The sequence below is a fragment of the Aethalodelphis obliquidens genome, unplaced genomic scaffold (assembly GCF_003676395.1).
Source record: "Aethalodelphis obliquidens isolate GAN/ISIS:26980383/991018 unplaced genomic scaffold, ASM367639v1 scaffold38, whole genome shotgun sequence".
Taxonomy (NCBI): Eukaryota; Metazoa; Chordata; class Mammalia; order Artiodactyla; family Delphinidae; genus Aethalodelphis; species Aethalodelphis obliquidens.
Window position 1 is genome coordinate 17,998,280 of NW_020837982.1, and position 12,959 is coordinate 18,011,238.

The window sequence follows — 12,959 nt, forward strand, 5'->3', positions numbered from 1 at the left end:
CCCGAGACCCTGGAGCCCTGAGCTCTGGCAGATTCGCTGCTCACGACCTGGGCCCGTGAACTCAAAATAAAAACAGTGGAAGAGTAGAAGAATGCTCATCAGAAACCTCATTTTCTTTCCAATTACAACTACTGTTTCGGAAGCATCGCACATTCTTTTTTCCCATTTCCTCCCTAATTTTTCAGAGCTCCTGCTTTGCGGGCTCAGCCAGCCCCTGGGCACTGACCTGCCCTGTGGCCACGAGGGGCGCCACCCTCCTCTGGGCCTCCGTATCCTTGGTGGGGAAGGGGGGCTTCCGGGGACGGTGTCAGGCGAAGTAGGCGTAGAAGAAGACGTTGACACACACGAGGAGGATGGCGTTGAAGCCACAGACGCGGGCCCAGAAAGCATGTTTCTGGGATGCTCGGGGGTCACCTGGAGGGGGTGGGAGGCGGGGACAGATGAGGGCCACAGGCTCCCACCCGGGGCCCTTGCCTCCAGCCCCGCCGTGGGTGGGAGTGAGAGGGAGCGCCTTAGGGTCACACACACACCTGTTTTGGCTCCCGAGGGCAGGTCCTGAGCCAGGGTCCACCAGGTAAGGTTCTCGATCTGCAGGGAAGGGTGAGGGTGAGGGCGAGGGTGGCGGGACGGGGGTGGGCCCAGACGGGATCAGGGGTCAGTGATGGCGAGAGGGCAGCCAAGTTCAAAAAGGGCCAGGAACCAGGGCCGGATGGGGTTACGGGTCAAGAGCTAGAAAATTCCTGAGACGGAGAGGGTCAGGGGTCAGGCCAGGCTCACCTGGATGCCCTGGGGGGCTGGCGTCAGCAGGCTCCCAGCCACCACCACGGCCCCGCTGAGCACGAAGAGTGCCACGGCGAAGTGCAGGTAGTGGATGCTGTGCAGGACGGCAGGCCGGTCCTCGGGGCGGCCGCAGGGCGGGGCCGGGTGCAGGAACTCCAGCACCAGCCTGGTGGCACCCACCGCCAGCCCCGCCATCAGGCCCCAGAAGGCCCCCTGGGGGGAGGAGGCAGGGCAGCTGGGGCCTCGGGAGGAAGGCCAGGCTTCCCCCCGACCCAGGCACACAGGCAGCAGGGGGAGATGTGCGCCCAGCCCCACCCCACCTGCTCGTTGGCCCGCCGCCAGAAGATGCCCAAGACGAAGACCGCGGTCACCGGGGGGGCGAGGGAGCTGGTCACCGACTGCATGTAGATGAAGAGCTGCCCACTGTTGGAGCCCTGCAGGACCGGGATCCAGGCCACACTCACGCCGATGAGCACCACAGTGACCAGCCTGCGGGCGGCAGCAGCAGGCCGTCCCTCGAGACCTCTCCTCAGCCCTGCCTCGCCTCCCACCTGTCCCTAAGGCTTGCTCTCCATCTGTCCCCTGCTGCTCAGCTCCAGCCTCCTCCCTGGCCCCTGTCCACTCCTCCAGGGACCTGGCCGATCTTGCCCTCTCCAGACCCTTCCATGGCTACCTGCTGCTGGCAGGAACCGCCCCTGACTCAGCCTGTGTTCTCACGCTCATCCCTGGGGTCTCACAGTGGCCCCCGTGGCCCCCCCGGTTCTCCTGCCCACCTTCAAGGCACCGTCCCAACCTCTCTGTGCTTGCTGTCCATCTCCCACTCGTGGCGGCAGCAGCCTCATCCTGCTAGTTCACTGCTGCATCTCCCGGCACACAGTAGGTGCTCAATGCACATCCCTGACTGCACGAATGACCCCCTGCCCTCACATTCAGGCCAGACTGACCTCCCAGCGTTCCTCTAACCCTGGTGGGCCTTTGAAGGAGCCGTGGCCTCTGGTTGGCACCCCCCCACCCCCTACAGCCCTAGGCTGTGGACTCACATCCACTACTGGGCGACCTCCAGCCGGAGTGCAAGGTTTGGAGCCCAGAGGTCTCAGCTGCGAAGCCCCTTCCCCGGCCCACCCTGCGTGGAATCCTCCTCTCAGCTCCTGCCTGCCTCCCGCTGGGCGTGCCCCCCCCCCCGCCCCCGCAGCAGGGACACTCTTCACTCGTTCCTCCACGAGGCATTCACGAGGAGCCCACCGGAGAGCAGGGTGTGGCTTAGGGACCCAGACTTGGTGCCGAGCAGGCCTGGTCCCTGCCCAGCACCCAGAGTGGAGCAAAGAAAACAGATGAGCCTGTTCTCCTGTGCTAAGGGCTGTGCTGAAGGAGCCCAGAGGAAGCATCCAACCAGGAAGGCTTCCAGGAGGAGGCGACCCTGCAGCTTTGAAGGGGTGTGGAACCTGGCTAAGGGGACAGAGCTGGGGCGAGGTGTCCGTATGCCTCTCCCTGGCTGAGAGCCCCTCGGCTGTGTCCTGGGTCAGCTGGACGCCCCTTACCCTCAGAGGTGGGTGATGCGTGAGACCCCCTGGAACCCCGGACAGCACAATAGGAATGACAGAGGCCGTGTGTGCGGCTGGGGCGGGTCCTCCTGCCTCCTGTCCTTCCCTTCCCTTCCACGCCAGAAGGAGAGGGTGGAGGAAGGAGGCACCCCCTTGATTAGGGCTAATTAACCCTCCGCCTGGCAGGCAGCCAGCGCTGCCCGCTTCAGAGGCACCGGCAGGCTCCACCCTGCCCTCCTCCAACAGGCCCCGCGTCCAACACCAGACTCAGCATCTCTTGTGGGGCTGGTCCTCTCCAGCCAGGCCTAGACTGGGGCCCTGGCCCTCTTACTGCCCTCTTACTGCCCTCTTGGGTTTGGTCTGATGACTCAGCCACCACCAGGCTGTCAGAGGGACCCCAAACCCAGAGGCTGTTCCTTCTGCCTGGAATGCCCTTCTCAACTCCTTCCCCAGCAAAACCCCCTTGTCCACCGAGGCCCAGCTCAAGACGCTCCTCCTCCAGGAAGTCTTCCTGACACCCTGCCCCCCCCACTCTGCCGTCAGGACGACTGGCCCCCTCCATTGCCCCTGGGCCGCAGCCATGGTCGCAGGGGAGCCCCTCAAGGGCTGGGGGGGCTCTGAGACCTCTCTGGGTCCCCTATGTTGCCCAGTTTGATGCAGGGTCCCAGGGAGGGCCAGCAGTAGTGGACTGAATAACAGAGAAGGGTGGACAGAAGGGGCTGCAGGGGAGGACCGGGGAGCGGGGCTGGGGGCTGGCAAAGATCGGGGCCCCAGGCATGAGGTGGTCACGGCCCCAGGCTTATGGTAGCTCCTCTGGCCCCCCCAACCTGAGGAGACCTGGGTGGGGGTTCCCCAGCATCCCCGTGATGGCCTCATCCCAGGCTCAGGGTGCCCTCTGCTGCCCTTTGCTCTGGGAGTCCCATCTCTCCTTGGACTGAGCTCCAAGGATCCAGAGCCCACACGGCTGGAAACACAGCTTGAACAGCGCTGTTGGGCAGGGAGCAGGCTGGGGGCGCTGGGGGCTGCCCTGGTGCTTCAAGACGGAGGCGTGGTAGGGCTAGGCCCTGGCCGCACACCCAGCACTGGGCCCTTTCCACCCCACCGACCTGGCAGCTGAGATAACTGCGGCCCAGAGAAGGTGAGCAGCCCGGCCCACATCACACAGCCGGGTGCCCACAGGCAGGCTGGCAGGGCCCGGGGCGGGCTTACCTGGGTGGATGGGTGAGAAGGAGGGTCAAGGGTGCCCTGTGGGGGGCTGAGCTGGCATAGAGGGAAGACCGGCTCAGGACTCTGGCTTCAGGTGGGAGCGGGAGGCTGGGAAGTAGCAGGCAGGGGACGTGGAGCCGCCAAGGGGGGACTGAGGCTACCAGTGTCCAGGCCAGGGGGCCGAGGCACACCCTGGGCGGCAGGAGGACGTCCGGGCCCCAGTTCCCGGGAAGCCGGGGCTGGAGGGGCTCAGGGAGGAGCTGGTCCAGCAGGGGCTGGGAGGGGTGGTCCAGGTGCTGACACAGAAGCCGCCGGGGAGCCGAGGGAGAGGCTCCCTGTTCTGGACGAGGTCTGAGCTGCACCTGAGCTCACACCTGCCAGCCGGCGTGTCCCGACAGAGGCCGGCTGCTTTGCATCACGGGCTGACTGCCTGGAGCTCCAGGAGACCCCACCCTGAGGATGGGCGCCACAGGCTCCCAGCTGGAGAGGGCACTGCTGCCAAGCCCAGCACCAGAGGGCCGGGTCCCCCTCGACCGGCACAGTGGGGGCTGCATGGCTGGGAGGGAGACAGGCAGGGTGGGACTCCTGAGAGGGCATCGACTCCTCTTCATCCATCACTGAGTTTCACCCCTAAAGGACTCCCGGATACTCAGCCAAGCTTGGGGATGGAGGGCTGTGCCAGGCACAACCCCCCTCCCCCCATGTGGAGGGGCATCGGGACACCAGTGGGACCGGCAAGGCCTACATGTGCTATGGGAGCGAGGCTATAGTTCCTGTGGGAGGCTTTGAGGGGAGGGGGCTCATTCCTTGGTCTCAGGTATCAAGGAGGGCTGCCTGGAGGAGGAGCACTTGAGCAGAGTCTAGAAAGATCAGGTGAGTCATCAAGGTAATAAGGAGGGGACAAGTGGGGCTCGGAGGAAGTGGGCAGAAGCTCAGTGGGGCCAGGGGCACAGGGGCCAGAGGGACAGCTATGGTGTGGGTGTGGCTACACCTGAGTGCTGGCTCTGGCCCTCTCTGGGGCAGCTGGGAACCGTCATGGGGGCTAGGGGCTCAGACCTGGGGAAGGCAGATCTCTGCGTGGTTAGGGAAGGGGGCTCTCCCTGGCAGATTCCCTCAGAGATTCCGCTTGGGGTAAGAGATGCCTCCAAGATGGGGGTTGTGGCCATGAAGGGGTGGCCAGCAGAGCGATGTGGAAGGTGGGAGGGGTAGAATGTTCTGGTCTCTTCTCTCCTCTCCTTCCTGGTGTCATCCTTTCTCCAACTGGCAAACTCCTACTCATCCCTCAAAGCCCAACTCTGCTGGGGCCTCATGGGTTGGTGGTGTGGCTGGGGAAGCCCTCCTCTCAGCCCCTCCCCCATACCGTCCCACCAGCAGCAGCTCCCGCTCCCTGGCACGGGGCCGCAGCCACTTCCAGATGTCCATGGTGAAGAGCGTGCTGCTGCTATTGAAGATGGAGGTCAGCGATGACATGAGAGCGGCCATCATCACAGCGATCATCAGCCCCCGCAGGCCTGGGGGGACAGGGGCCGCTGTGACCCTGCCCGGGCCGCGCCCCCACCCCCGGGAGCCCTCCTGCCCAGGCCCCGCCGTCTGACGCCCCTCCAAGTCCCTGCAAGTAGAGGCCCAGGAGGGAGGAGGTGGGGGGGTTGGAGGTGGTGGGAGAGAGACCCTGACATGGGAGGCTGGGGACAACGGCGGGGCTCCCGCGTCTGCTGCCTGAGCCTGCGGGCTGCTGGCAACGGGGATCTGTTCTCAGCCTCTCGCTTCTACAGAGCTTCCAGCTGACAGAGCACTTTCACACCCAGACTTCATTGGACGGTGAGGAGGTGGAAACTCAGAGAGGGGAAGAGAGTTGCCCAGGGATGCACAGCAGGCCAGCGGCAGAACTTAGGGGTGGGGCGGGAGAGTGAGGACAGCCTGGACAGGACCCTCAGCCTGGAGGCCCCGCCCTGGGCAGGGCCCAGGGGCCCAGGGCCTGGGGTTTCCTGCTACTTCCTGTGCGTGGCCACACTGTCTTGTTGGCTCTGTGAGAGAGGAGACATGGTTGCCCAAAGAGGAGACAAAAGCCGCCTCGGTCCTGGGCTGAAAACGGATAAGGGGCCCCCACCAAGGTGGGCGAGGCCCTGCTGTGCAAAGCCTGCCGGGGGTCGTGGGCTTGAGAGGGGCTGAGTGTGCAGAGGACTCAGTGATGTGTGGCTTCAGGCTGGTCGCCTCCCCTCTCTGGGCTTCAGTTCGAGTCTGTCTCCAAGGCTTCCTGTGCTTTTTCTTCAAGTGTCTAAGCACCTCCTCCACCTCTGCAGATTCCCTGTTCTCCACACCCCTTTCCCCCACCCCAGGATAAGCCACCTCCCCTGAGGGCTCAGACTTGCAGGTGCCATTGCTTGCCTGGCCCTGGTTCTGCGTCTGACCTGCTGTGTGACTTCCAGGCATCCCATGGCCCTCTCTGTTCACTTAGGCTGACTGAGATGGGGCCCAGAGGAAAGTGAGTTAAATCATGGTTTTCCTGCAGACATGTCTCCAACCTCCTTCCCTTGCTCAGGGAGGTGGATTAACTTGGGGCTTATTCTCCTCCCACTTCTCACACAGGGAGCTCAACGCCTGGAGAGGGGTTATGGCTCACACGGCTGGGTGTCAGCGAGCCCCCAGAACAGAAGGGGCAGACGAGGCACCGGGGTGGGAAGCCACAGTGCGGCCAAGCCCCGTGCCGGTCAGTTTCCCTGTGCGGCTGCGTTTAATCCCAGCAACCATGCTGAGGGGTGGCCCGGGACAAGTCACTTTCCTCTCTCTGTGCCTCAGTTTCCCAATCTGTAAAACGCAGCTAAGAACTCTGCCTCATAACCTTACATAAGAAGCCGTTTGTGGGCTTCCCTGGTGGCGCAGTGGTTGAGAGTCCGCCTGCCGATGCAGGGGACACGGGTTTGTGCCCCGGTCCGGGAAGATCCCACGTGCCCCGGAGTGGCTGGGCCCATGAGCCATGGCCGCTGAGCCTGCGTGTCCAGAGCCTGTGCTCCGCAACGGGAGAGGCCACAACAGTGAGAGGCCCGCGTACCGCAAAAAAAAAAAAAAAAAAAGAAGAAGCAGTTTGTGAAAGGGCCTAACACCCAGCAGGCCTGAAAGAGGAGACAGTGGCAGCCTTTCTGGAGGGACGGGCCAGCACCGGCTAAGAGGATGAGCCTTGGGGGCAGACCGCCCGAGCTCAGAACCCAGCTTTGCAGCTCACTTGCCACGTGACCTTGGCCAGGGCACCCTGGGTCTCAGTGTCCCCATCTCTAAAGTGGGGATGATGAGGGACTTCCCCGGTGGCCCGGTGGTTAAAACTCCACGCTTCCACTGCAGGAGGCACGCGCGGGTCTGATCCTTGGCCGGGGAGCTAAGACGCCACATGCCGTGCAGTGTGACAAAAAAAAAAATTAAAGTGGGAATGAAGATCACAGCGCCCAGGGTTCCTGAGAAGAGGACGCGAGTTAGCCGCATGTGAGGCCCCGGGTGTGGCACCTGGCGCACGGTGGGTGCCCTGTGTGTCTTCTATTATTGCTACTTTCCTCACGCTACGCTCATCCCACCTGGATGTCACACAGAGTCACGCTGGATCCAGAGTGGGCTCCACCGCCCCCAGGGCTCCTCCCCGGACCCCGCTGGAGCCTCACCTGTGGGCATCAGCTCCATGACCAGCTTGGGGTAGGCGATGTTGGAGCAGCCGATCTCGGCCCCGCAGGCCCGCAGGCACTCAGAGGGTACCACACAGCCCACGTCATCTGCGCGAGAGGGATGCCTAGTGTCCCCCGCCCGCCCCTCGCCGCCCTCCCTGGGGTGGGCGAGCCCCGGGCTGAGGACAGGAGCCTGGCCGCACCCGCTCCGTCACCATCTGCCACCAGCGGCTGCTCGGCCCTGGGCCTCAGTTTCCCAGCCTGGGTGCCGAGGCGGGGGCCGGCCTCAGAGACTCCTCTGGCCCTTGACACCCTCTCCTCCGGCCTGCTGCCCATCCCATGACCCCAGCTCCCTGGCCCACACCAGGCCGGCTCCCCTGCAGGGCAGCCCCGCCCAGGTGAGGCGTCCGGTCTCCTTCCCCCCACCTCCTGCCCTCAGCCCTCCTCCCCAGAGGGGCAGGTGGAGGCCCCCCACCCGGGCTGACCCCTCAAACAAGAAGGGAGCCCAGAGCTCCGCACAAGACCCTCCAGACTCCCAGCTCCTCGGGCCGGTCTCCTTCCCTGCCCCTCTCCCCGCACCCCAGCCTCCTCCCACCCGAGCCTTTGTGCTGGGTGCTGCTCTCCCAGGCCCTCCCAGGGGCGGCTCAGAAGTCATCGCCTCCATCTGAAATAGCCCCCCTCCCCCATGACCCCCTCCCCCCTCATCGCTCATTTTCAGCACTTCACCTCCCCTGGACAACTGGGGCTGTTGGCACGGGAGGTGGTTCTGCTGCAGACCCTCCCCCGTGGCGGGGCAGCGCCCACTGCTCGCCCTCTGAGTGAACAAGGATTGAGTGGATGGCCCAGACCTGGCCTGAATCCGAAATCCCAGACTCCCCACCAGCCGCTGGAGCCTGACCCTGTTCAGGGCCTGACGGAGGGGGGCCTGGCTCCCGAGAGCGGGCGGAGGTCACAGACAGGGTCGACCCCCGTGCTGTTGTTCCTCTGGGAAGCACTCCTTAAACACCTTTGGCCCCTGCCCCCTGGGTTCTCAGCAGGGCCCGCAGAGGAATGCGCAGAGCAAGCAAACACGGAGACACAGAGATGCGATTACGGGGAAAGTTCAGAAACAGCGGCCGACGCTCAGCCGCGCGGCCACAGGGGCCTCTTTGGGGGGTAACGTTTCCACGCGTGGGCATTGATGTTTCCGTGACTTGGAGCCCCTGCGCGGACCAGGCACTCCTGGGTTAACGCCGCTCCTTAGATGCCCAACCCACCGTCGAGGGTCCCAGGCCCCCTCCCCAGGGCCAGAGGGGCTGGAGCGGCATCATCCCCTCCCCCATGACCCGCATCCCCGAGTGCCAGGCTTCCAGGGCATCTGCCCCGCCAGGCCCCCACCCCTGGCATCTCCGGCTCAGTGTGTCCCACTGTCCTCCCTCCTGCCACAAGGTGGGCACCAGCTCCTCACGGCCTCCCTTCCATCCTCTCCATCCTTCCAAAGTCACCGCTTTGCTCACGTCACTTACTTCTCAGGAACCCCCTCCCCGCCATGACATTCGAGGCCCTGGACAACTGGTCCCAGGTCCTGTCATCCCAGCACCGCGCACTGGCCACCCCGACCTGCTTGCAGCTCTTCACACACGCCCAGCATGCTGATGCCTCTGTGCCTTTGCAGACGCAGTCTCCTCCTGCTGCTCTGTCTCTACCCTCGCTCACCTCCCTCTTCATGGCCTGCTGCGAAGGGCTTGCTCTCCGAAGCCTTCCACAGCTCGTACCCACCCGCTAAGTTAGAGTAGCTTCCTCCCAAGGGCTCTTAAAGCCCAGGGTTGAATCACAATTGTTTGTTTGCATATTTTACGCCCTCCACCAGACTGGGAGCTCCGCAAGGGTGGACACTGGCTTTGAATCATCTCCTCTCCCAGGTATCTCCCTGTCCAGGGCTGGGCCCAAAGGAGATGCTCAGTGAACAGTTGTAAATGAATGAAAGAGTAAACAAGTGAATGGTTGGGAACAAGGGGAAAGGCACAGAAGGAGAGGAGGAAGGGGAGAAAGGACCCCACAAAGAGCTATGGAGGAGTTCAGGCACTGTTTGATCCAGCTGCCCTACCCTACCACCTCCCACCCACAGCTATGCATATGAGAGAACTCAGGAGCCGAAAGGGCATAGCTTTCCTAGGACACGTAGTCAGACCCAGGACAGAGCCTGGGGTCCCACGGTGGGACTCTGGAGCCACTGGGGTTCAGGTGGGGGCAGGTGACAGGTCCCTCGTGACAGGTTCTGGGCTTGGACTGGCTGGCTCTGGCACCGGGAGGACCCAGCCCTCCTGGGAGGGACGGGTGATGCGTCACGGCCACATGATGGCTCAGAAAGGCCAAGTCAGGAGATTCTGCCTGGGTTTATTCGCCCGGTTGCAGCCCATTCCAGGCTGCCAGGACGGGGCCTTGCCTCCGGGCGCCTCGGGCTTGCCTGCCTAAGCAGCAAGTAAGAACCACCTCTCCTTTGTGACAGCAGCAGAGGTGCTGCCACCTACACAAAGTCCCCCATTTGTGCCAACTCAGGAGGGAGCAGCCCCAGGCCAGGGGCCTGGCCTTGCCTGAGTACCGGATTCCACGGGCCTGGGAGCTCCCCGCTGGGCTCCACCTTGGCATCAGCACCCCTACCCAGCCGAGGCCCACGCCAGAAGCCTGAGGGCTGCCTCTCTCCTTGCCCCCCACGTCCTCCCTCCCTGCGGCCGATGCCAAGTCCAGCCACTGGGCTTGGGGACCAGGGGAGCTGCACCACCTCCCCCCTCTAACCCACCTCCCCTAAAACCGTGACTCTGCCACTATCTTCCCTGCTCACAGCCTCCTGTGGCCTCCATCCCCTGCAGGAGGGATCAGGGGACTCTAACTGTGTACTACAGCCTCTGCCCACTTGGCCACCTGGACCACTGCCAAAATTTCACCCTCAACTCTGGGCCTCTGTACCCTCTCCCTGGAACACCCTTCTCAAACCCAGGGAGCTCATACTGATTCCTCCCAGCTCGTTGCGGATGTCTGGGCTCTACAGGCTTTGAGGATACACCCTCCACGGCACCAATAACTCTGTGACCTGTGTCCTTCCTGCCTCTCGATAGACTGTGACCATGAGCCCCATGGAGAAGCCCGGACTCCAACAGCGCACAGCACAAGCCAATGGGTGGCAGGTTCTGCCTGTGTTTGTTGACTTACTAAATGACCCTCTTCCAAGCTGGTCATTGGACACACCACCCCGAGGGGAAATCAAGGTGCTCCCCACTCCCAAGCAAGCCTGGCTTATCCCTGGGAGCCAGTTCAGATGCTGATATCACAGGGGGGAGCACACAGACCTGGCTCTGAGTCCAGTTCTCCCAACCCCTTACGATGTGATCCTGGGTATTTATTCTCTGGGGCTATATCTTTCTCTGTAAAACCCTTCTGGGGACATCCATAGGCCAACAAGTCAACTTCAATCTAAATTTCATACCTTACACAAAAAAATTAACTCAAAATAGATCACAGATTTAAATGTAAAACTATCAGACTTCTAGGAAAAAAGTAGGAGGATATCTTCAGAACCTAGGGCAAGGTGAAGAGTTTTTAGACTTAACGTCAAAAGCGTAATCCCTTAAATGGGAACTTGATAAAATAGAGCTCATCAAAACTAAAGCTTTGGGACTTCCCTGGTGGTCCAGTGGGTAAGACTCCACACCCCCAAGGCAGAGGGCCCAGGTTCGATCCCTGGTCGGGGACCTAGATCCCCCATGCATGCCGCAACTAAAAGTGCACATGCTGCAACTGAGAAGTCTGCATGCTTCAACTAAAAGATCCCATGTGCCGCAACTAAGACCCAGCACAGCCAAAATATAAATACATACTTATTTAAAAAAACAACAACTAAAGCTTTTGCTCTGCATAAAACACCTGTGGGAAGGATGAAAAGAAAAGCTGCAGAAACAAATTCAGTAAAGTCGCAGCAAGCAAGAGCCATACATAAAACCGGCTGTGTTTCTGTACACTAACCATGAACTATCAGAAAAAGGAATTACGAAAACAAGCCCATTTACAGTAGCATAAAAAAGAATAAAATACCTAGGAAAAAACTTAACCCAAGGAGGTGAAAGGTTTGTACGCTGAAAACTGTAAGATGCTGAAAGAAATTGAAGAAGACACAAAAAAATGGAAAGGTATTCCATGCTCATGGATTAGCAGAATTAATATTGTTAAAACGTCCAAAGTGATCTACAGATTCAGTGCAATCGCTATCAAAATACCAATGAGGGCTTCCCTGGTGGCGCAGTGGTTGAGAGTCCGCCTGCCGATGCAGGGGACAACGGGTTCGTGCCCCGGTCCGGGAGGATCCCGCATGCCACAGAGTGGCTGGGCCCGTGAGCCATGGCCGCTGAGCCTGCACGTCCGGAGCCTGTGCTCCGCAGCGGGAGAGGCCACAACAGGGAGAGGCCCGCGTACCGCAAAAAAACAAAAAAACCAAAAAAACCCCAATGGTATTTTTCACAGAGGTAGCAAAAACCATCCTAAAATATTTGTATGGAGCCATAAGAGATCCTGAGTAGCCATAAAAGATCCGGGACCTTAAGAAAGAAAAACAAAGCTGGAGGCATCATACTCCCTGATTTCAAACCAAATCACAAAGCTATAGTAATCAAAATAGTGTGGTATTGGCACAAAAACAGACACACAGATCAGTGGAACAGAACAGAAATAAACCCCTCGCATATATGGTCAACTGATTTACGACAAAGGAGCCAAGAATATACAATGCGGAAAGGACAGTCTCTGCAACAAATGGGTGTTGGGAAAACTGGACAGCCACAGACAAAAGAATGAAACTGGACCCCTATCTCACACCACATGCAGAAATCAACTCAAAATGGCTTAAAGATTTGAAAAAAGGCCAGGAACTGTGAAACACCTAGAAGAAAATATAGGTGGTAGCTCCTTGACATCAGTCTTGGCAACGATTCTTTTGGATTTGACACTAAAAGCAAATGCAAAGAAAGCCAAAAGCAAACAAAAAACCCCCAAAACAAACAAGTAAAAAACAAGTGGGACTTCATCAAACTGAAAAGTTTCTGCACATCAAACGAAACAATCAACAAAATGAAAAGGCAACATACAGAATGGGAGAAAATATTTGCGAATTGTGTGTCTGATAAAAGGTTAATATCCAGAATATGTAAAGAACTCATACAACTCAATAGGAAAAACAAAAACCCACAAACAGACCCCAGAAATCTGATTTAAAGATGGGCAGAGGAACTGAACAGACATTTTTTCCAAAGGAGACGTACAAATGGCCAACAGGTACATGAAAAATACTTGTACAACATCACTAATCATCAGGGAAATCATCACACCTGCAAGAATGGCTACTATCAAAAAGACAAGAGATAACAAGAGTTGGCCAGGATGTGCAGAAAAGGAAACACTTGTACATGGTTGGTGGGAGTGTAAATGGGTGCAGCTACTATGGAAACAGCATGGAGGTTCCTTAAAAAATTATAAATAGAACTACCATATGATCCAGCAATCTAGGTTACATATTTTAAGGAAATGAAATCACCACCTCAAAGAGATATCTGCACTCCTGTTCACTGCAGCATTATTCACTATAGCCAAGATATGGAAACAATCGAAATGTCCTTCAGTACTTATAATACACGGATAAAGAAACTGTGACGTTTACATATATAAGAAAATATCATTCAGCCATGAGAAGGAAAGCCATCCCGCCATTTGCAACAACGTGGATGGACCTCGAGGGTGTTATGCTAAGTGAAATAAGTCA

General features: G+C 59.4%; 1 protein-coding gene across 3 annotated transcripts in view; it reads right to left on the bottom strand.

Moving 5' to 3' along the window:
* Nucleotides 1-87: 87 nt before the first annotated feature.
* Nucleotides 88-12,959, bottom strand: part of SLC5A10 (solute carrier family 5 member 10) — a 55,128-nt gene continuing 42,256 nt past the window's right edge. For 2 of the 3 annotated variants that reach the window (XM_027131208.1, XM_027131207.1), the window contains 6 exons: nucleotides 7,175-7,282; nucleotides 4,888-5,038; nucleotides 1,101-1,269; nucleotides 778-993; nucleotides 531-588; nucleotides 88-414 (listed from right to left, as the gene is read on the bottom strand). In XM_027131208.1, the coding sequence (XP_026987009.1) occupies nucleotides 308-414; nucleotides 531-588; nucleotides 778-993; nucleotides 1,101-1,269; nucleotides 4,888-5,038; nucleotides 7,175-7,282 (809 nt within the window). In that variant the 3' untranslated portion in view covers nucleotides 88-307. Of the gene's footprint in view, nucleotides 415-530; nucleotides 589-777; nucleotides 994-1,100; nucleotides 1,270-3,530; nucleotides 3,582-4,887; nucleotides 5,039-7,174; nucleotides 7,283-12,959 lie in introns of all 3 variants that reach the window. The other variant, XM_027131205.1, reaches the window with a different exon arrangement.